This window comes from Anomaloglossus baeobatrachus, chromosome 3, assembly GCF_048569485.1.
Source record: "Anomaloglossus baeobatrachus isolate aAnoBae1 chromosome 3, aAnoBae1.hap1, whole genome shotgun sequence".
NCBI lineage: Eukaryota > Metazoa > Chordata > Amphibia > Anura > Aromobatidae > Anomaloglossus > Anomaloglossus baeobatrachus.
In genome coordinates this window covers 565,767,076-565,792,100 of record NC_134355.1, presented here as the reverse complement: position 1 = coordinate 565,792,100, position 25,025 = coordinate 565,767,076, and the positions used below count along the sequence as shown (strand labels likewise).

General features: G+C 43.4%; 1 protein-coding gene across 1 annotated transcript in view; it reads right to left on the bottom strand.

The window, feature by feature from the left end:
• The window catches only part of LOC142295558 (claudin-15-like), a 74,384-nt gene extending 51,241 nt beyond the window's left edge, over nucleotides 1-23,143 (bottom strand). The window contains exons 1-2 of the mRNA XM_075338661.1: nucleotides 22,806-23,143; nucleotides 1,479-1,643 (exon numbers count right to left, since the gene is read on the bottom strand). Of these exons, the coding sequence (XP_075194776.1) occupies nucleotides 1,479-1,643; nucleotides 22,806-23,022 (382 nt within the window). The 5' untranslated portion in view covers nucleotides 23,023-23,143. The remainder of the gene's footprint in view (nucleotides 1-1,478; nucleotides 1,644-22,805) is intronic.
• Nucleotides 23,144-25,025: the final 1,882 nt, after the last annotated feature.

The following is a 25,025-nucleotide window of genomic DNA, read 5'->3' as shown; positions in this document are numbered from 1 at the left end:
GGTTCTAGAGAATTCTAGATAATTTGCATATTTAATTTCCCAGACGTTGATTAGATTACACTGGGGAACGCAATTTTTTAGGAGTTAGGTCAGACAACTGTTCTTAATTAATTTTTGGATGCTGAATCCAGAAATGATCTCAGTTTTTCTCTATCACGTCAAGTTTTTGAACTATAGGATTTTTGTCTTCTCAAAAATATGTAAACTACTGTACCTAAAAAGTGTTTGTTTTTTTTTTTAAATAGTACAAATATGAACATGGGAGCTGCACACACCTCTCACCACACTGTCTCAGTTGTGACTACTCTTACAAGTTGCCACGTAGCTCTATATGAGTCGAATTGTACTCAGATAACAAGTCTTATTACAGAAATCAGTGCAATTGTGCTTCTATGGCAGGTAAGTTGAGGAGGAAAAACTTGACGTGATAGAAAAAAACTAACTACATTTTTGGAATCAGCATGCCAATTTTAGTATAAATCAGCTCAAAAACCTAAATCAACAGAATTTTTTTTCAAATTGTTCCCCAGTGTTATAATTCTCTTTACTTTTTCTTAACCTTCAAGACATTAAAGGGAATCTGTCGGCAGGTTTTTGCTATGTAAGCTGAAGCCAGCATGCTGCAAGGGTTAACACAGCAAGTTCATTCATGCCTGTTTTGTCACAGTCCAATCTTTTGTTTATTTGCTATGTTTGTTTTAGCATACATGACTGGAAACTCAGTGCATGGCAGTTTAACACGTCCCCCGCTATATAGAGAGCCTGGTGTGGGTGGGACAGCTTTTTGGGATCCCTTACATGACTAAAGCTAAAAATTCAAATTTTGTCAGAACGGTTGCACCCAGTAATCTAATGATACACCGTTGGATTCAGAATCTCTTTGCCTACATCATGCTACTTTCAGATGAGGTAGCAAAAACCTGCTGACAAATTCAGTTTAACCCCTTGGAATCACAAATATTGTGACACTGAGAATCCCAGCTACAATCTGTGGAGGACCCTGGAAACAATTCTTAAATGCTCCTGTAAAGCCTCCTCTGGAAATCTGAAGCAGTGTACGCTTTCTGTTCAAAACGATGAGCTGTTTATGTAATTCAGAGAAAGAGACATTAATCCTAGTTGTGCTCTGGCTACTAGAGGGTCCGGAGCAATGAACCCTGCACCTTCTACTAATTCAGAATTTCCTTATTGAAACAATTGAAAACCCAGATAATTTCTTTAATTAACCTTTAAGAATTAATTTAAACTTGATGATGTGGTCAGAATCACTGGCAGACACAGACAGAAGAGGTCCCTGTGTAATGACAAGATTTGGGCCCTTCGCAGCCCAAAAGCTCATTAAAAATCACAATTCCACCTGTTTTGGAGATGGAAATGGGCCCCCAACCTCTTGGGACCCTATACGGCTAAGCTTGTTGCACCAATGATATGTCCGTCCCTGGTCAGAATACAGCTGATAGGTAGACCAAATACAGTACCTGCTAAAATAAAGACCAGTCCTCCAGAAAGAGCTATCTTCCCTTTGGTGTGTTCACTACTACTTCCAAATTTTGTGCATTTCAGTCCAAATAAGGAGATTACACAAGCAAAGAGTCCTAGGATGAGAGAGATGATCATCAAGGCACGGCATGCCTGGACATAAGCTGTGGGAGACAAACAAGACAGCAGTTTAGTGAGTCCATACAGGTGATTTTCTCTCATTGGCACATCATTTTCATTGTTCACAAGTATTTAAGTGTTTTTGTCATTGAAGCCATTATTGTTGAAGAGCTAAAACATCTAAAAAAATATCCCATCTGAAAGAATTCTTGATAGCATCCTAAAACCTAATTCAGGGTTAACGGTGACTTTCTCCAAGCAACACACTGCCCGCAGATTCATTAAGACTGACATTGCGTACAGCAGTCTTCTTAAGAGGTAGGCTGAAATAGCATACTCCAAATTCATTAAAGGGAACCTGTCCCCAGGTATTTCCCTTATAACCTGCAGCCACCACCAGTGGGCTCGTATATACAGCATTCCAGAATACTGTATATAAGATCCCAGGCCGCTTTCTGTAGAACACAAAAAACATTTTTTTAATACTCACCTGGGGGGGGCGATCTGGTCCGATTGGTGTGGTGTTCTTAGTCCGGGGCCTCCTCCATCGTGTGCAGTCGCCGCCCTCCTTTCCAGTCTCGTGTGTATGACTCGTTCGGCATCATCCACCCAGAGAGACTGCCATTGTGCTCCTGCGCATGCACACTTTGATCTGCACGGCGGAGGGCAAAGTAAAGTATGGTAATGTGCAGGCGCGAGGAAAGTGCAAAAACCACCCGCACATGCGCCCTTCTCGATGAACCTTCAGCTTCCAAGTAAAGAAATGGGTCAGAGACTAAGCTAAAAGGACATCTAACACACCCAATCTCCGTTCTGATGGGTCAGGTAACTAGCTGTTTTCATATGCTGAGGTGTAATGGTGTTTTTGTGTGATATTCCTGTACTAATGGTGGTTCTGATGACGTATTCATGTAGTAATGGTTGTTCTGGCACTATATTCATTTGCTACTAATGGCTCTGCTTATGTATTCATGTAAGGATGGCTGTTCTGGTGCTGTATTCATGTACTACTGATGGCTCTGGTGATGTATTCATGTAGTGAGGATGGCTCTGTTGATGTTGTCATCACCAGAACTATCATCAGTACATGAATATGAAACCAAAATCTTCCACAGTACATAAACACCAAAGCTATAAATAGTACATTAATACAGTACCAGAGTCATAATCAGTAAATAAATAGGTCACTAGAACCACTATGAGAAAATGGGTACAGCATTAGAATCACCCTTCAATACCATAATGCATCACCAGAACCTCAATCAGTACTTGAATACATCACCAGAAGCACTATCATTAAATAAATAGAAGACTAGAACCACCATTAGTACATTAATTCATCACTAAAGCTGGTGTCACACATAACGACGACGACAACAACGTCGCTGCTACGTCACCATTTTCTGTGACGTTGCAGCGACGTCCCGTCGCTGTCGCTGTGTGTGACATCCAGCAACGACCTGGCCCCTGCTGTGAGGTCGCCGGTCGTTGCTGAATGTCCAGCTTCATTTTTTGGTCGTCACTCTCCCGCTGTGACACACACATCGCTGTGTGTGACAGCGAGAGAGCGACGAAATGAAGCGATCAGGAGCCGGCACTGGCAGCTGCGGTAAGCTGTAACCAGCGTAAACATCGGGTAACCAAGGGAAGACCTTTCCCTAGTTACCCGATGTTTACACTGGTTACCAGCCTCCGCTCTTGCTGCCAGCGCCGGCTCCTGCACTGTGACATGTGGCTGCAGTATGCATCGGGTAATTAACCCAATGTATACTGTAGCAAGGAGAGCAAGGAGCCAGCGCTAAGCAGTGCGCGCGGCTCCCTGCTCTCTGCACTGTGACATGTAGCTGCAGCACACATCGGGTTAATTAACCCGATGTGTGCTGCAGGAGAGCAAGGAGCCAGCGCTAAGCGCGGCTCCCTGCTCTCTGAACTGTGACATGTAGCTGCAGCACACATCGGGTTAATTAACCCGATGTGTGCTGCAGGAGAGCAAGGAGCCAGCGCTAAGCGCGGCTCCCTGCTCTCTGAACATGTAGCACAGCGACCTTATGATCGCTGCTTCTGCTGTGTTTGACAGCTAAGCAGCGATCATAACAGCGACTTACAAGGTCGCTGTTACGTCACCGAAAATGGTGACGTAACAGCGACGTCGTTGTCGCTGTCGTTTAGTGTGACACCAGCTTAAGCTTAGTACAGCAATCAATTGTAATTTCAAGTCAGACCCATTTACATTTGTATCTCATGAACCTACAATTCCCAGCATGTCCCTTTTTTTTTTTAAATCCTTTATTTATAAACAGACCACAACAGAACAAGGGCTAGCAAACATAAGCCCCATATGCATGACAGTAAAGGGTACTTTACACACAATGATATCGCTAACGATATAACGTCGAGGTCACGGTGTTCGTGACGCACATCCGGCGCCGTTAGCGATATCGTTGTATGTGACTAAAAGGAGCAACGATCAACGATCGCAAAAACGTAAAAAATCGTTGATCGTTGACACGTCGCTCCTTTTCATAATATCGTTGGTGGTGCATGCCGCTGGTTGTTCGTCGTTCCTGCGGAACCACACATCACTATGTGTGACACCGCAGGAACGACGAACATCTCCTTACCTGCGTCCACCGGCAATGAGGAAGGAAGAAAGGTGGGCGGCATATTCCGGCCGCTCATCTCCGCCCCTCCTCTGCTATTGGGCGGCCGCTTAGTGACGCTGCTGTGACGCCGCACGAACCTCCCCCTTAAAGGAGAGATTGTTCGGTGTCTCCAGTGACATAGCTAAGCAGGTATGCGTGTGTGATGCTGCCGTAGCGATACTGTTCGCTACGGCAGCGATCACCCCATGACGAAACAGCGACATGGGCGGGAGCTATCACGCACGCTATCGCTAGCGATGTCACAGCGTGCAAAGCACCCTTAAGGGTACGCAAACTCTATATACAATAGTAAATCAAAAGAGCCTACCCCTGCCAAAATGTACATTTTAAAATTTACAGAAGGGAATTTGGAAGGATCATGAGCCCAGTATGTCCTTAACAGCGCTAAGGAGATGCTGGGAATTGTTATCAAAACTTATCAGACTGCAGACCATACAGGAACCACAATACTGATGAGACATAGTCAGTATTCACAGGTAAATATTTACTCTTAAGAGCAAAAGGGTAACAATGTTTTGAACTTTTGACTTTCAGGATCCATATTTCACTATCCTCTGTAGCTTTGAACGCAAGACTACCTTCATTTTATAGACAAATCATATTGGCAATCTCATACGTAAATTTGACTTGCAACTATTTAGCATATGATTAGTTATGTAGATTCTTTTTTATTTTCAATTTTTTATTATTATTTAGTAAATCCACCTTTGGTTTCAACAGTGCCTGAATCCTTCTGGGCATGCTCTTGATCAGATACAACCATAGCTCAACCAAAATCTGTTCCCAGGTCTTTTCTACATGTTCCAAGTGTTGGTGCATACTCGTCAACTCACTTGGGTATGTATACAGCTTTTTCTTCAACTCTACCCACAAGTGTTTGATTGGGTTGAGGTCTGGGGACTGTGGTGGCCAATACAGCACTTTTACTTCATTGTCATTGAACCATTTCTTTGCCAATCTCAACATATGCTTTGTTTTCTTTTTCAAACCCATGGCACTTGAGTGTACGAAATAACTTGTCTCGTAGGATGCTCACATATAATTCAGCTTTGAGACCAACATTGATCATGATCAAGTATCCAATGCCTTTGGCTGTGAAACAACCCCATTTTATCAGGCTTCCTCCACTGAACTTGACAGTTCCTTCAATTTCTCAGTCCATTAGCACCCTCTTTAACCTTGTTTCTTCTAGACACATTTTCACCATCAGAGCCTAATATATTGACTTTCATCTCATGGCTCCAAATCACCCTTTTTTCAATCTTCTATTTTCCACTTTTGTACTGTTACGCAAACTCAAGCCGACACTTCTTATGATGGCTTCTTCACCTTTATTTGGGCCACCATTCCAGACTGATGTAATGTGCATTGCATGGTGTTTGCATGGATGTCTATGATCTCACTATGATGAAGCATACAATCCACCTCCAATGTCGTGTTTGTCGAGCCAGACCTTGTGATGAGCCGAATTGTTGACTGCGATATTTTGTCTGGACGTCCACCTATTGGCTTTTGAATTAATAGACGCACTTCATTTTATATGCTTCCAACTATAATGGCACTCACATGATGCAGTTTGGCAATTTTCTTGGCCAAGGGAATGCAATCAATCAGTTGGAAGATGCTGTTTCTCTTTTCTTGGGAAATCTTCTTCATGGTTGCTCCTTGATTCAAATCAGTGACTTTTCACTTTGGAATCAACCTAATAACACACTGAGCTATCAGGATGTGATTTATAGTATACAGGAAGATAAAGATTTTTCAAACACCAGGAGCAAAACAGTAACAATGCAGTTACATGACAAGAATTTGCATAACTAATCATATGCTAAATAGTTGCAAGTCAAATTTATGTATGAAATTGCCAAGATTATTGTCTACAAAATGAAGGTCTAACACTCAAAACTCTAGTAGATAGTGAGATATGGGGCCTGAAAGTCAAAGGTTTCACACATTGTTACCCTTTTGCTTGTCAGTGTACATCCAGGTACAATATAGGTGACATATTTTCTGATTGAGTCGTTTCTTTCTTTTCATCTCCATCTTGTTCAGACAACATGATGAATTTTCAAAGCCAAAGCTTTCTCTCCAGATTTCATACAGAAGAAAAAAAAAAAAAAAAAAAATAAGACCGCACCACTGCTGATGTCTTTTTCCGGATCTTTATTCCATAAGCATAGTTAAAAGGTGTGTGAAGATCAGCGGGTGGAGGAGACCTGGATGCGGCCCCTCACTATGGACGACGGCCGTTTCGCCTGTAATTAGGCTTCCACGGGTCCACATGTGGGGTAAGATCAGCCCTCCCTAAATAGGACAATGCATCCAGGTGACCTCCCCACACATAAAAAAAGTGTAAATGAAGTGTATAATACAATAAAAGGTACTATGTATATATATTTCACGTACCGATAATAAAAACAATCATTGTGAATAATACAAAATCGGACAATATTACAGAGGTATGAATTATTATAATATTCACAAAAATCAATTCATACATGGTTTATATATGCAATAAAAATTACAACTCGATTTTACTTATCTGGGATCTTTTTCTGTTAATAATCCCACCAATTATAAAACATATACAACTATTTTACCATGCCCTGTTTTTGCGAAAAAAAAACCATTACAAAAAGACTGATAAGTCATTGCGGTCATTCATTCCCAATGCGCCCTGTGCTCCATATTTTATAATTAATTTTGCCTCCACTTGCAACAACAGTTTGTGGTGGTCCCCTCCTTGTAATGGGAGTGACACCCTTTCCAAACCGGCAAAATTCAGGACATCAGGGCAGCTATTGTGCGATTCACGTATATGTGTTATCAATCTTGGGGATCCCTTTCCTGTCAGGATTGAATTATAGTGTTCCTTAAATCGGACATATAGGCATCTGATAGTTTTTCCTATATAAAATCTCCCACAGGGACACACTATTACATAGACTACAAATTTTGTCTTACACGATATAAACTGGTTAACATAATGTGTATGTGCACCAATTTTTACGGACTTGCCAGTCAAACGTAGACTACAAAACCTGCATTGGCCACACTTAAAGTTGCCATTAGGAGACTGTTTCTCCAACCATGTATTTTTGCTGGTTAATCTGTTTTTAACAAGCAAGTCCCTCAAATTGTGGCATCTCCTGTAGGAAACTAATGGCTTAGAAACTGTCATATTTTTCAATTCAGGATCCCTTTCTAGGATGTGCCAGTTCTCATTAAGCGTTTTTCTTATAATATCAAACATGGGTCCGAATTTGAAACTAAAGGTGAACCTGTTACTAGTGTTCTTTTCTTTCCTCTTTTTCACCCCTCCTGAGTCGGCTACTGGACAGAGACGACCATCCTCGTTTGTAATTTTTTTAGTTTTTTTATATGCTACATCGATAATAGTATCGGGATAACCCCGTTGCAAGAGTCTATTTCTTAATTCAAAAGCCTGTTCCTCAAAGGTCACACTGGTACTGTTCGTTCTTTTTACCCTCAAAAACTGTGAGTACGGTAAGGCAGTTTTTGTGTGCTGCGGGTGGGCGCTTTCATAATGTAAAACAGAATTAGAGGCTGTGGGTTTTCTGTAAATTTTTGTTGTAATTACTCCATCACTAATTCCAACCTCCACATCCAAAAAACTTATGGAATTGCCTCCAAAGGTAGAGGTAAACGACATGTTCATGGTGTTGGTGGTGTTCAGATAGGAAACAAAGTCGGAAAAATCCTTCTCTGTCCCATCCCACACCATGAACACGTCGTCGACATACCTTAAGTAGTATTTTATGTGTTTCAAAAATGGGTTGTTGACTGTATATACATATTTGCCTTCAAATTGCCCCAAAAAAATGTTGGCCATGGCACATGATACAGGGGTACCCATTGCAGTACCCCCGCATTGTACATACCACCCGTCTAGAAACATGAAGGCATTTTTTGATAAAACAAATTCCAGCGCTTCGCCAACAAATTCACAAAATAAAGGACTTTTGCCACTACGTGTGACAATGTCCTTTACTGCCTCTACCCCCAAAGCCTGTGGAATCCGTGTGTATAGATTATCCACATCGATTGTGGCTAGATTGTATCCCTCCTGCCACGTTATTTCTTTGAGGAGTGACACAAAATCCCCACTGTCTTTAACATAAGACGGGATATGGGCTAGCAGGGGTCTCAACAGCCAGTCCAAATAGTGGGAGAGTGTGTCTAGAAACATGAAGGCATTTTTTTATAAAACAAATTCCAGCGCTTCGCCAACAAATTCACAAAATAAAGGACTTTTGCCACTACGTGTGACAATGTCCTTTACTGCCTCTACCCCCAAAGCCTGTGGAATCCGTGTGTATAGATTATCCACATCGATTGTGGCTAGATTGTATCCCTCCTGCCACGTTATTTCTTTGAGGAGTGACACAAAATCCCCACTGTCTTTAACATAAGACGGGATATGGGCTAGCAGGGGTCTCAACAGCCAGTCCAAATAGTGGGAGATCTCCAGATTTCCTTAGCTCTGGTCTTCTGAAACACATCCTCAAACAGTGCCCTTAAAAATAATAGTGTTAATAAAATGCCCACAGCATAACAATATCTGTCCATATTATGACCTAAGTTAGCCTCAAATGGTATATGACCTCCGCCTTAATCTATAACCACAACACTGTCTGCCATTATCAGCTATTACTGGCCCACTGTCTGTCATTATCAGCTATAACCGCCACACCGTCTGCCTTTATGAACCACACCTTGGCTGTTGTGAAACGCCCGCACCGGGGCTTGCAGGGCTCGCATGGTCACCGGGCCGGTGGTATTCGGGGTCAGGCTGTGAGTGGCCCGACCCGACTTCCGTGACACCCGGCGGGTTTCAATAAAAGGAAAGTCCCAAAGTCAGTCCAGTGTTACAAGGGGGATGGAAGTAGGATAACGGGGTTCCTGGGGAGCTTGCCATCGCTCTCCGCCAGGAAACGGTACGGGACGGGGACGGGGGATGCTTGCAGCACCACCCATGGTTTGTGGCCAGGTGTTCAGCCGCCGCTGCGCAGTCTCTCTCTGGGGCAGGTGTTACGGGCAGCCGGATGGAATTGCTCCCCACGGGTGGAGCAAGGTAGTCCCGGGAGGTTTATGAGAACCAGGGCAGCAGTCCTCAGGGACACCAGGGGCACAGGGCGGCGGCATTACTCACACCAGTCACGGAGTGCGGTTCCAGTTGTACTTTATTTAAAGTCCGTTCCACATCGCACCCGGGTAATGGTCCTCGCCGCCTGTAGCCTTTGGTCGGTCCCGGGCAGGTAGGAGGAAGGGGGGTCCGGTGAGGTGTTCGGGCGGTCTCTCCCTTTCGTGTGCGTTAGTGCCTTCCCAGTGGCATGGAGCATCTTGGGAACTCGCCGCCTCCCTGTCTCTCTCATCCCGGTAGCGGACACCACCAACCGCCACCGGGTACAACTTTCTCCAGGGATCCCCAGTCCTCAGCTCCATTCCCTTCCTCTAGGTGTTATCAGCCCTGGTCTCGTGGCATCTCCTCAACAGGAGCTGTCCTGTGGACGTCTGCACTCTCCTGCAGCCTCTGACGTTCTGCTAAACTTTCTGTGTGTTCTGCACTAAACTCACTCCTATTCAGGCCCCCCTCCCCTTGAGTTGTCATGGAAACCTGCCTGTGTGCAGCCACCTGCTCATTAAGGAGACAGGATGAGTCAAACTACATGCTGCAAAAGCTATTAACTCCTTCCTGCCAGCGTGATGTGAGTGTGTGTGTGGACTTCACTCCTCCTGCCCGGGAAAAAATGGGGTAACATTTAATACCCTGTAACGACCCAGTTGCAGGGGCGTTACAGTTGCATCTCCACTGTTTTCAGTTACAATCTCTATATCTCCACACGGCCCCCCAACCTTGTTAATCTCTCTCCATACTTGGCCCCATTTCACACTGCCCCTCTCCATATTCATTCTGTGCCTCCATTGCACACTATGCCTTCCTACTGTCACCATGTTGTCCTCTCCAAACTGGACCCCCCCTCTTCACACTGTCCCCCTATGCAGCATGATGGTCACCAGAGTCACTCATACAGTATGATATTCACAACAGCCCCCCAATATACAGCATAATGTCCACTACAACCCACCATACAGTATTATGTTCACCACAGCCCACCAATATGCAGTATGATATCTACCTCAACCCCCTATACAATATGGTCACCACAGTCCCCTATACAGGATAATGTTGTTAACTTTACTTTAGTATTATGTCTCTACAGCCCCCAGTATAATGTCCCCAACAGTCACTTATGCATTGTGATGTCCCCCACAGACCCCTATACAGTATAATGTGCCCACAGCCCAGGTATAATGTCCCCCACAGCCTCCAGTATAATGTTCCCCACAGTTTTCTATATAATATGATGTCCCCACATATGTCCCCACAGCCAGCCTCTCGTATGTCCCCACAGACTGCTCTTCTTATGTCCCCACAGCCTTCCCCACATATGTTCCTACAGCCTGCCCCAAGTATGTCCCCACATCCTTCTTCATGTATACCACTGCAGCCTGCCTCATAAATGTCCCCACAGCTTGCTCCTCTCATGTCCCTGTGTGATGCCCTGGGCAAGCCAGGGGTCACAGGTCATAACACCACCACACCCTACACCCCAGTTAGGAACATCTAGGCTAACCTAAAATCCTTGTTGCCTTCCTCCAGGGGCTGGTGTCCACACCAGGGGTTGGGCCAGGCGGTTGGCTCCGCCCACCGAGGAGTTCACAGCCCTGGAGGTGGGAGAACCAGGCAGATAAGAAAAGTTAGTGGAAGTAGAAGGAAGTGGAGTGGTAGAGGAGCAAAGGAGAGAAGCTTGAGTGAAGGAGTAAAAGTAAGAAAGCCTGAAGCTGGTCCGGGTGTGTGCCCCGGACTGAGAGACAGCAAGGTCAGCAGACGGCGGTGACTGTCCGCAGGGGTGACTGCTCGGAGGTTGCTGGAAGGACCGCGGACGGGTGGTGACCCGGCGGTCTGGAGCAGTATACGAAGAACAGTCAGCAACAATGGCAGGGGCCTTTTGGATCCCGGCAAGGCTAGGAGTCGCCGTGAATTTGCCAAATCCGTTAGTGAAGGGGACGACTGTCTCCCAACAACCAAGTCCCGATTGAAGGCAACAGTCCAACCGTTACAGAGAGACACCGCCACCGCCAGGGCACCAGTTTCTCAGGGCCAGCGCCTGCGGGCAAAGTAGGCCTCCTCCTGCCCATATCCAAGTCGGGGAGCGGGTTACCGGTGGGAACCCATCGCAACCATCATCATCTTAGGTGCAGGAAAAGGAACCGTCACCGTCACCTACTGGGGAAAAGCAAGTGCAGCCGTCCGTGGGAACCGTCTTTCCAGCCGTGTGTTTTACCGAGAACTGTGTTATCGTCTCAGGCTGAGTGAGTACCACAGTGCCGCAAGGCACAGCGCTGCCCCCGCGTCCCTGCACCCCACCAAGCCCTGCATCACCCACCTCATCACTGGGCCCCGGGAGCACCACAACCCCTACCCACGGAGGGCACATCAATAACTGGCTGCTCCATACCATCACTCCCGGGCTCCCCATACAGAGCAGCGGTGGTGTTAACAAATCACCACAACCGTGGGTGGCGTCACGGACAATAAACAATCCCCACACCCAAAAACCCCCTTTCACTCACGGGTGAGGAGCGCCGCTCGAGTCCCCGGGATCTGGCCCATCGCTCAAGCCACCGAGCAGCAGCAGCAGGCCGCAGCAGCGGCGGCCGGACCCGAGCAGTGGGAGAGCGCGGCGTCCTCTCCTCCGCCCGCGACACCTGCAGCCAGCTGTACCTAAAGTATATCCCCACAGCTAACCCTTCTTATGTGTTCCTACAGTGAGCCTCACATATGTTACGCAGCCAGTTACATGTATGTCCCCACAGCCTGCCCCATGTATGTCCCCACAGCCTGCCTCATGTATGTCCCCACAGCCTGCCCCACGTATGTCCCCACAGCCTGTCCCATGTTTGTCCCCACAGCCTGCCCCACGTATGTCACCACATCTAGCAGCCCTTCATATGTCCCACAGCCAGTACCTCATATCTCCACAGGGTGCCCCATGTATATCTCCTAGCCTGTCACATGTATGTCTACCACATCCAACCCCTCATGTTTCCACAGTCAGCCCCTCATGTCTCCACAGCTAGCCCCTCATATGTCCACAGGCAGCCCCTCTAGCAATCTCTCCATTCATAAGGAAAAAAAAATTATACCCACCTAATCCTGGCTGCCATCTAGTGCAGCTGCATTTCTTCTTCCATCCTGTATAGTTGTGGTCGCTGGATGGTGTGCAATGACGTCACTGCGTTGCACCATCTGACGTCCCCTGCATGCACAGTCTCCAGGTGGGTGCAGGCCAGACGCCTGCATAGCCTGCATTCTATTGGAGTTCTCTATGGAGCAGGATTAGCTCCTCTACTCTTGTCCCGGGCGGTGCTTACAGCTTAGAGCCACAAATACAAGTGAGTGCAGGGAGAGAGTGAAGATCGTAAGGCACAGGCATAGAGACGGGTGAGCTGTGTCACTGACACTGCTCACTTCTGGGCCTGCCATCACTGTGGTGAATGCCTGTGGGCGCAGGAATAAACCAGGCGGCCGCAGGCATTCAATAATGTCACTCCCCCAAAATATGCCCTCCTCATGGAGGCAGGAGGTAGTGCCCTAGGCGGGTGCCTACCCATCGTCTTGGCCCCCATTATATGGCCCCACAGAGCTCTGATCTCAACATGATTGAGTCTGTCTGGCATTACATGTAGAGATAAAAGAATTTGCACAATCCTACATCCACAGAAGATCTGCGGTTAGTTCTCCAAGATGTTTGGAACAACCTCCCTGCTGAGTTCCTTCAAAAACTGTGTTGAAGTGTACAAAGAACAATCGATGCGGTTTTGAAGACAAAGGACGGTCACATCAAATATTGTTTTAAATTTCTTTTTTTTCCATTAATTTTGCATTTTGTCAATTGATAAAAAATTAACTATTAGCACTTTAACAATTTTAAAAGTATTCTTAGTATCCTGCATCTTTTCCACATCTGCTAAAACATTTGCAGCGTATGTACATTTATGAGCACTGATCTGAGATATAACAAGTTGATACAAAGGTCATTTCACACGGGCTGATGTAAACTTTAAAGGGGCAGAACGATTGTTACTTTCATCATTCACAAACAGCATGTATATTGTCACTAAGATATCCCCTGTATACTCGAGGATATGTGAAGCCAACAACTATGATTTAGACTGAGTCTCACATAAATAATCCAAACAGCCGACTAATGAGCGTTCTGTGCATTAGGTGCGGATCGGCTGCATATTTATACAGTCCAATGAATATTAATGAGTGTTCTAGTGAATAATTGTTTGGCTGATTATTGGCCAAGTGATAGGTTATGTTCACACAGTCAGACTTCCACCATGTACGTGCTGCTGGTGTGCCACAGTTCTACGAAAAGTTTTGGCCAGTTGTTATGTGAAGCAGTGTCTTATGTTGCATGATGACAGGTGTTGCCATTACCTGTGCATAGTCTTTCTGCTTGATCTGTTACTAGATTTCCCAATACAAACAGTATAGATTAACCCCTTTACAACTAATGACATACTATGGCCGTCATTAGACATCTCCCTGACTTTGATGTGGGCTCGCACGCTGAGCCTGCATCTTTCCCTGCAAATGAAGGCTGAATTATTCAGCCGGCATCTGCCTCAAACAGCCGCGGGTGGAACAACGCTGCGCACGCAGCTGGTAACTTGTTAAATGCAGCTGTCAATCTCTGACAGCAGCATTTTATGCTCATTGACAGGGGAACACTATTTTATGACCCTTAATCGGCGTGCCAAAAAGAATCAAAACCCCAGAATTGCAGTTTTTTCAGCTGTGTATCAACTGAAAAAAAAAAATAACAGGCTATCAAAACATTCTGTATATACGCCAAAATAATAGCAATAAAATCATAAGCTTGGGGTGCAAAAAAAGGCCTCACACATCTCCACATCCATAAAAATTGAAATGTTACGGCTCTTGGAAAGTCGCGACACAAGCACAACATTTTTTGTTTTCGAAATTTCTGAATTTTTTTGCACTATTTAAAAAATAATAACAATACTATACATCTTTGGTATCTACATAATCGTATTGACATGGAGAATCATACTGCTAGGTCATTTTATGGTAAAGCGAACTCAATAAAAAAAAAAGCCCAAAAAATAATTGCAGAATTTCTTTTTTGCTCATGGAATTATTTCCCCGCTTACCATGTCATCATATGTTAAAATGGATGGGATCATTTAAAAAGTGCAAATTATCCCACAAAAAAAACCCTCTCAGTTGGCTATATTGACTGAAAAATAAAAAAGCATGGCTATTTGAATAAGGGGAGGAAAAAAACGAAAGCTCAAAAATGAAAAATTGCCCAGTCCTTAAGGGGTTAAATAAATCTCTTAGAACTTCATGAGGCTGGTGTGCTTAGATTGAAAATCCATGAGAGATCGGCTATATAATCTAAATAGTAAGATGAGCATTTTATGAGTCCAGCTCTAACAACGGGGGTAAATTTTAAGAAAGCATTTTAATCTAGAGCCATGCTGAGAGAAAAGTAAAGTCCAGCACTCAAACAGACCGAATAAAAAAAACTGCTCAAGTTTCCGATTCATTAAGACTGACATAGTGTACGCTCACACTACTCAGTCTAAAGGGTGCTTTACACACTGCGACATCGCCAATGATATATCGTCGGGGTCACGTCGTTAGTGACGCACATCCGGCGCCGTTAGCGACATTGCAGCATGTGACACCAATGAGCGACGATCAACGAGCGCAAACACGTGAAAAATCGTTGCTCGTTGACACGTTGTTCATTTCCTTAATATCGTTGCTGCTGCAGGTACAATGTTGTTCGTCGTTCCTGCGGCAGCACACATCACTGTGTGTGACACCGCAGGAACGACGAACATCTCCTTACCTGCGTCCACCGGCAATGAGGAAGGAAGGAGGTGGGCGGTATGTTCCGGCCGCTCATCTCCGCCCCTCCTCTGCTATTGGACGGCTGCCGTGTGACGTCGCTGTGATGCCGCACGAACCGCCCCCTTAGAAAGGAGGCGGTTCGCCGTCCAGAGTGACATCGCAGGGAAGGTAAGACCCTGTGACGGGTGTTAGCGATTTTGTGCGCCACAGGCAGCGATTTGCCCGTGTCGCACAACCACGGGGGCGGGTACGCTCGCTAACGATATCGGTACCGATATCGCAGTGAGTAAAGTACCCTTTAGACCGGTTTCAGACGTCCATGTATTAGGTACGTGTGACATTCGTTCTTTACACGGATGCCACGCGTACCCATGTTATTCTGTGGGCTAACTCACATATGCGTGTTTTCACACACACCGTGTGGCCCCGCACGCACACAAGGAGACATGTCTGTTTTTTCTCCGGCAGCACTGATATCACACGGCCCTCACACTGATGTGCTCCGTGTGACATCAGTGTGACATGTACCAGAGAAAACATGTGCCTTTAATATAAAATGATTTTCTATACTCACCTGTCTCCAGTGCTTCAGTCTTCGACACTGCTGTCACTTGCTTCCGACCCCGCTCATTAAGTTCATTACATATGCACTGCACCGCGGGCCGGAAGCAGCAGTGCCAGGGACTGCATCACCGGAACAGGTGAGTATCCAGCAGTGTGTGCAGTGATGTCAGGATGTCATCGGAGTATTCGATGAACTCTGATGACCTCCTGACAACACTCCCGTGACAACCGCGCTACAGCGGGTGTCCATTGGAGTATCCAATGAACTCTGATGACCTCCCGATGACACCCCCGCTACATCCGCGTTACTGCTGGTGTCGCGACAGTGACTTCACGACATCAGAGTTCATTGTGAACTCCGATGAACCTGTGACGTTATTGCCGCGACACCTGCTGTAGCGCGGGTGTGACGGGGTTTCGTCAGGAGGGCATTAGAGTTCATTGTGAACTCTGATGAACCCATGAACCTGTGACATCACTGCTGTGGCCGCACACACACTGCTAAGGGCGCCCATGCGTGACCTTGGCTGAACCCTCTGAGGTCCAGGTTACTGCAGAGAAGCACACACAACAGTGTGTGTACCTATAGGGGCTGCTCTCACAATCAATGGGAAATGTTCTGTTCTCCATTGAATGTGCCAGCAGTATGGAATCGACGTGGGCCCCCCAATTGGATTACGGCGGACCAGGATTAGGACTTTGACAGGGAAATAAAATGGAAAAGAGGTTGTCTCTTGTCTTTATTTATTGAATGATTTTCTCTTTTTATGTCTTTTCAGGTCCGCTTTTGGGGAACGTCGTGGGACTTCATCATGGATTACAGCAGACCTTTTGTATTTTTTTATCTTTAAAAAACAAATAAATTGATGAACAAGTCCTGGAGTCTGGGGATTTTTGTTCAAATAAACTTTTTTATTCTCCTTTCAACTACTGGGTTAGTAATGGGGGAGTCTGCTAGACAACACCCAAATTAATCAAATTTGTTACAAATTTAAATTCTATATTTTGCTGTATTCGTTATAGGGCTAGAAAGGAGTAAAAATGAATAAAAGATTATTCACCTGTCCCTCATCTGTCTCGTCCCAACCAATTCTCCGCTAGCTTCATATCGGTCATTGATATGGATCTTCGGGTGCTGACTGGGCCTTACGGCATAATGTAGGGTTGGATGCTACTGTGCCAGACTTGATTGCATTGAGCCTAGCCAGCACAGCAAGATCAGGATCGAAGATGAATATGAAGCTAGCAGAGGATCAAGTTGTGTATCTTTGCTGGTGAAAGGTGAGCTACATCGCAGCATGATGCTGGTGAATGCAGTCACATTGTAGCACTCAATATAATGTAATGGCAACAAGCAACTTGCAAAAAGCCAGAACCAGTTAGATTTTTTTGTAACTTGTATATGACCCCATTCACATGGATTACTATGTGAAGTAGCAGTGGCTTAAAGCGATTTTGACTTTGCAACCAGCATCATGGCCAAAATCACCGCGTAGCCCGAGCGTTAATAGTTCATCCACATTTGGGTCATATTTACAGATGGCAAAATTGGCAAAGATATTTGATATGGATTACAGTATATGTGGATTTCAAATCCTATTCCACACATAGTCGAAATCAGCCAGTTTTACAGATTTTGTGGTATTTTTTGTTTATTTCGTCAAATTTTTTAAAATAGTTAACCCAGTTCATGAACTTTGCACAAAGTAAAAAAATGTTCTTTATTGATTGCCATAGGTGTGGGGCAGAGGTGGAAGATTTTATACCTTTTGTGGTGTTGTGGTCATGGCTATCCTCATCAAGATCACACAATCTCCAGTACCACCCTGTCCTTTGGTGTGTTTATTGTGAATCCTTGATGAGGAGATCTGGCCTCGCTACCCTTCCACTTTTCTCAAGGAAACATGTTTTTTGTCTCATAAGGCTATCACCATGAGATGGATGGATAAAACATCCCCGCAAATTTCACACAGGGTCAATATGATAAATACTGCAGCTTCCTATAGGAGGGTGGTATACAAAAATAGACATCAAATAATTTATAAGGCTTGGAAACCTTGGTTTGATTCCCATTTGACTCACATTAGTCGCCAGGCGATGAAGAGTATTCATTCTCTCGCAATTAAAGTATATGATATTTTGAGCGTTATAAAGTGCATTTATTTATTTATATTTATATTATCGTCACATCTTACTTTCTCTTTTTGTTGCTATGAAGAACACATTATTCACATTTATTTTTCTACAGTATTAATTTTTCTCACATTTATAAATTCCAATCTTTACACATATTTACTTTCTGATGCACATATAGAAATACCTTTTAAAACTAAGGAACAAAAAGTGTTTTTGTTATACTTTTATTTTTATATCGTATTTAGTATTTTTGTTGTTGCTAAAAACAATTTTTATTTTTTACATTTCTTTTATTATCTTAACCCATACTATACTTATTTTTCACCATTCGATTCTGAATATTGCTTCATTCTGTTTGTGCCAAGATCTATCAGGAGAGTCAAGAGTTGGGGAGCAAAAAGCGCATAGGTTCTTACCAGATAAAAATCAGGATAATAATTAATAAGTTGCACTCACCTATAGGGGTTGCAACAGTCACAACTCCTATATACACGTGGTAGCCAGGTGAAATAGCTACAGCCTCAAAGTATTCAGAGTAGATAATAGTAGGAAACCGGGTGTGACGCCGCGCTTATTATTATTATTATTTATTATTATAGCGCCATTTATTCTATGGCGCTTTACAAGTGAAAGAGGGTATTAACAGTACAAAACAGACTGGTATAGGAGGAGAGAGGACCCTGCCCGCGAGGGCTCACAGTCTACAGGGAATGGGTGATGGTACAATAGGTGAGGACAGAGCTGGTTGCGCAGTGGTCTACTGGACTGAGGGCTATTGTAGGTTGTAGGCTGGTTGGAAGAGGTAGGTCTTGAGGTTGCTCTTGAAGCTTTCCACGGTAGGGGAGAGCCTGATATGCTGAGGTAGAGCGTTCCAGAGTATGGGGGAGGCACGGGAGAAATCTTGTACGCGATTGTGGGAAGAGGAGATAAAAGAGGAATAGAGAAGGAGATCTTGTGAGGATCTGAGGTTGCGTGCAAGTAGGTACCAGGAGACAAGGTCACAGATGTAAGTAGGAGACAGGTTGTGGATGGCTTTGTATGTCATGGTTAATCTTTTGAACTGGAGTCGTTGGGTGATGGGAAGCCAGTGAAGGGATTGGCAGAGTGGCGAGGCTGGGGAATAGCGGGGGGAGAGGTGGATTAGGCGGGCCGCAGAGTTTAGGTTAGCTTGGAGGGGTGCAAGAGTGTTGGAAGGGATGCCAGAGAGCAGGAGGTTGCAGTAGTCGAGGCGGGAGATGATGAGGGCATGCACTAATGTTTTTGCTGATTCTTATCACCAATTCAGATCCAAAATAATTATTCCATGTCTTTATTGTATTAGCTAGGTACAGGTCAACGTGTTTCAGGGGTCAATACCTATAAAACTACCCAGAAAAAAATACAATTGATTTTAAATCAAAATAAATCTTGATTACAAAAAAATACAAGAATACACAGCATTATAAAATGTAGAAATGAGTATATGGCACATAAAAATAACTGATAGTCACACAATGCACAACTGCCAACATGAATTTTGAACCATCATAGGTAATTATTACATGAAAGCTGACAGTGTGCAATAATATTCACAATCACATATTAATAAAGCCTTAACAATGGGACACCCTGATGCGTCTCGCCGTGGCTTATGCCCTTGAAAAAAGCCACGGCAAAACGCGTCAGGGTTTCCCATTGGTAAGGCTTTATTAATATGTAGCAATGTGGTATAATCATCTATTAGCATTTGGCAGTTTAGTTACTTTTGTATCAGGTTTTTGTCCCTGACATATCCATTATTTTGTATTTTTTTTTTCATTTGCCATCTTACTGATCTTTACATTGTTCCACATTGCTAACATATTATGCCTATGTCATCTTACTATGTAGGTTTCACCATTCTTTTTTATTTCACAGCTAATACCTGATATGTTTATTATTCCCACTGTTGGGTGATTGTGAATATTATTGCACACTGTCAGCTTTCATGTAAAATACCTATGATGGTTCAAAATTCACGTTGACAGTTGTGCATATTATATGACTATCAGTTATTTTCATGTGCCATATACTCATTTCTACATTTTATAATGCTGTGTATTCTTGTATTTTTTTGTAATAAAGATTTATTTTGATCTAAAATCAATTGGATTTTTTTCTAGGTAGTTTTATAGGTATTGATTTCCCACTGAGCAACTACCTGGTTGTTCTTTTGTTGTTATGGTCTCTTTCTTTGATTGGTGGTCAAAATTGTAGGTTTTGTGTTTCAGGGGTCGCAGCCCCCTGCCTCAGGACATATAGACATTATCCTTGTCACTGCTATATGTCCTGAGGAAGAGGGCTGCGACTGCTGAAACGCGTTGGCCTGTAACTAGCTTATACAAAAGACATGGAATAATTATTTGGGATGTGAATTGGTGATAAGCGCGGCGTGACACCTGGTCTCCTACTATTATCTACTGTGCCAAGATCTAGACATTACAGTATACTGGTCTAGGTGCTGCGTTATCAATAGTTGTTAACACTCTCAAAGGTTCGAAACCTTTTTTTCTCATCCTTCTACCTCCCTCCCTCTCTCTGTCCCCATCTCTTCCTTTCCCCTTTTTATTTCTTCTATCTTTCGTTCTCTATTCCTGTTTGTTTCTTTCTTTTTTTTGGCCTATTGTTCTATCGCTCTGCTTCATAAGCTCAATTTTTATTTTTTAATAAAAGTTTTGTTGTATTTATGACTATGACAGTTGGTCCACCAATAACTTTGGACTCTGACGTCATGTGTTCCTTTGGCGCTTTTTTCACTATACCTTGTCTGTTTAAACCATACCACTGTCTATATGTTGTAATTCGGTGCCTATTCTGAAGAAGGAGTGAGGTTTCACTCCGAAAATAAAGCACCTTTCCATTCACTTCACGGATTGGACTTTCAGTTTATCTACAGTAGCGTAGATTGATCCACGCTTCTCCAAGTAGTTCCTAACATAGGTGTCTAATGCTTTTGGTTAAAATATTAGACCCATCTTACTTTACAGGCAAACTTAATGAGCAATGAGAATTTTTTTTTCTTCTATGATAAAACCTAGTTATATTATATAATCTTCAGTAAAACGAGGCCTTTAATTTTGTCTTTTACATTTTTTACCAACAGAAAATGTCGCAGGTTCTCTCGGATGCCGAATTATCGCGGTGATTCTAAAAGGAATTAATTCCTCATTGTGGTTTCTCCACTTTTCTGGAATATTTTTTTTTTTATTTTTAGTGGTATTTGTACATTAGTCTCTATATGTTTTGCAGCACTATTTAAATTGTCTAAATTTTCTGTCTTTTTTGATTTCTAATTGACTTCCAGATGTACTGGATAGATACATGAAATGTGACCGTTACTAGGAATGATCGAATACCTCAAATATTCGGCAACGGCCATATTTGCCGAATAGGTCGCTGCTAATTGACTATTTGTGAATAATCGATGCACAATGTAAGTCTATGGGAAACCCGAATAGTTGCCGAATAGCAACTATTCGGGTTTCCCGTGGACTTACATTGCACATCGAATATTCGCATAGCGGCGAACTATTCGTCAGATATTCGCGAAATCGAAAATTGCCGAATTTTTGTGATATTCGATCATCCCTAACCATTACCAAATGTCACATTTTTAGGATAGTGCATCTGACTCCAGTCCCTGCCTAGAGTAATGTTTCCAGAGGAGTTTTCAATTCGGCACATTTTTAGATAAATGTGTGACTTTTAAATGATTTTGCGACTATTGATACTAAAGCAGTCACTAAAACTTTTTTTTTCATTTTTGATTAGAAGCATGAAACATTTTGAAAAATTTGGCACAAGACAAGACAACAAAAAATAAAATTCATTTTAGAAAAAACACAAATGAGGAATTTGGCTCAATGTCTCCTTAATAATCCTCCATACAGACCTTGAAATGCCTGCAGCTTTGTCTTGTGGTGTCACAGTGACTTCTTGTACAGACTCCGAGAACGTACTGTAACTATGGGTGCACATGTATTGCATTTTCTTACGGAGGGGGGGTTCGGAGTTATTATAAAGGACACCTATGTGAATTTGGTCACCAGTAATATATCTCAGGGATCACCTATATTCAAAAATTGAGCTAATCGATCCTACTTCAGCTCACTTTATAGAAACATTCTAAAAATAATGTTTCTGGTACACATGTGACAACCCAATGGAGACTATAAAATGGCAACTGTAAGTCGGTCACTCCCTTAGGATTTATTAGTCAGCAAAGTTTCAAACTAGGGAATATTCTTTCCTACGTAGAAGCTTTTTCAATGTGCAAAATTAGCTAAATTCAAGCAATATTAGAGCATTTCTGTGTATTTTGATAGTATTATAATATTGTATTTATAGAGGAATTCTTGTAGCATGAAAAAATACTTATTTCTCTGAGACAAGAAAAAATATGATATTCTGCTTGTTATGGCTCAGAGACAAAAGTATAATTAAACATTTTAAAGGTGGAATGTTATACATTAGTTCTCAGTGATTTATTTTTTTTTAATCAGCATTTTTGCGAGAGTTTCATTACTTTTTCTCAGAAAACAAATGTCATGGAGGTTTCTCAGGTTTCATCTAGCAAACTGACCATGAAAAATGGACAGCACTTGGATGGCACAATGATAACCCATAGACTTACATTGGCAACTTTGATCCATTACTCGGATCAAAATCGGACATGTCTCCTTGATTTTACAGGGATCATTGGGTCTGCAAAAATACGCAGAAGTTGAACAGCTCTAAAGACTGTAATAGGATAGATTTCAGTGATAGCACCTAGACCTAAGTGAAATCTATGGGAAGTATATAAGCCTGGTACCAATAAGGAAAGCATATAATAGTGAACTCACCAGGTAGATTCAGCAGAGAATCGAACGTCTTGCAGTTGGTGACTCCAGTACTAGCCGTCGCACAGCTCTTCCACAAGTTCTCATACACGATGTTGGTGGTGATCACGCTGCCGCTTACAGTGGACGTTTTCCACCTTTCACTTGACAAGGTGACTCCAGTTACCAAACTTCCAACCAAGCCCAAACAAAATCCAACCAATTCCAAGGCAGTAGTCATGATACCAAATACAAAAATGACCCAAAAAAACCTTAAAACCTTGAGTAAATGTATGAGTTAAGATTTTCTGAAATGAAAGAGACGACTTCCCATCACGGATTTCCCGGTTAGATTAAACCGCTCTACCTTTGCTCTTTGGTCAGACACTACAGTGTGTGATAAGGAGTTTCAAGCCCATCATTAATGTGACACACACATTTCCACACATCCTACGTCTTATCTAACTGCAAAGTTCTCAAATACTGAAGTTTATTGTTCTTGTAACAGTCACTTCTGCCGGGATGTAACCGATGATTTATACAATGGCTCTAGTATGAGATCGAAAGTTCTGGTCACTTATTCAATAAACGCCTAATTATCAACTTAGTGTATGAGGAAAATATATTTGCCCCTTTAAAAATGTTGCTTTATAAGTAAAGTTTTGTATTAAAAAAATAACATGTTAACACAACAAAAAAAAAAAAATTTATTTAAAGACACTTTCTGAGATTTGGAAAAATGTTTTAAAGGGAACTGGTCAGCTGATTCATGCTGACCAAACCACAGCACCATGAATCAGATCCTGGATTCACAATTGAAGCCACGTATATTTCCAGGGAACCTACGGAAATACGGAAAGACCTGATTAATACAGAGTCACCCCCAGCCAGCTTCTAGCAGCTTCTCCAAAGACCCAAAGACAGGCTCCTACAAAGTGGTCAGTGATGATCGATCATCGACATGGAGTGAAGCCAGGAGTGGGTAAATATCGTAGAAGGGAGTGATAAGATAATGCTGCTGTGATTAAGCCTAAAGGGTGTTTTACATGCTGCGAAATCGCTAGCAATTGCTAGCGATGTTGCGAGCGACAGGACTCGCTCCCGTCGTTCGTGCGACATTTGGTGATCGCTGCCATAGCGAACAATATCCCTATGGCAGCGTCACATACACATACCTGTTCAGCAACGTCGCTGTGACCGCCGAACAATCCCTCCTTCAAGGGGGAAGTGCGTTCGGCGTCACAGCGACGTCACAGCGGTGTCACTAAGCGGCCGCCCAATAGCAAAGGAGGGGCGGAGATGAACGGCCGGAATGTGCCGCCCACCTCCTTCATTCCTCATTGCCGGTGGACGCAGGTAAGGAGATGTTCGTCGTTCCTGCGGTGTCACACATAGCGATGTGTGATGCCGCAGGAACGATGAACAACCAGCGGCATGCACCACCAACGATATTATAAAAAGTAGCGACGTGTCAACGATCAATGATTTTTGACGTTTTTGCGATCGTTGATCGTCGCTCCTAGCTGTCACACGCTGCGATGACACTAACGACGCCAGATGTGCGTCACAAACACTGTGACCCCGACGATATATATCGTTTGCGATGTCGCAGCATGTAAAGCACCCTTAAGAGTAATTTTAGCGAGTAAGGAAATATTCCTTAACCCCTACAGCATGAAATGATATGAAATCCATTCCAATAATCTGTAGACTCCACAGAGGACCTGCGATCAATTAAGTATTAAGACATCCTGATCCCAGATCCCCTAAATGTATCATGTGGACAAGACACACTCGTGACAAATAGTCATTTAACCAACCACCCACCACTCCTGTTTCCTTGATGCCTACATTCCCTACCATTCTCTTTTCTTCCAATTATGTCTAGAGTTTAAAAGGCTTGTAACTTTCACAGTCAACCATTGGCCTCAATGAGCCGCAAGTGTAAAGACCGGGGTATTGGGATAAAGGATCGGACCTAAGCCACATTGGAATGGTAGCAAGAGGGATACACTTTTTGAGTATTAATTATTAAATTAGTTTAAAGAATGCTGGGTGTTTTTTTTATTAAGTAGCTGGAGACCCCTTTAAGAAGAAGGCGGCTTAGGCTGCTTTCACACATCCGGTTTTTCCTGTGCGGCACAATCCGGCGCTTTGCAGAAAAACCGCAACCGTTTTTTTTTTGCCGCCAGTTGCGTTTTTTTGCATAGACTTACATTAGTGGCGTATTGTGCCGCATGGGCT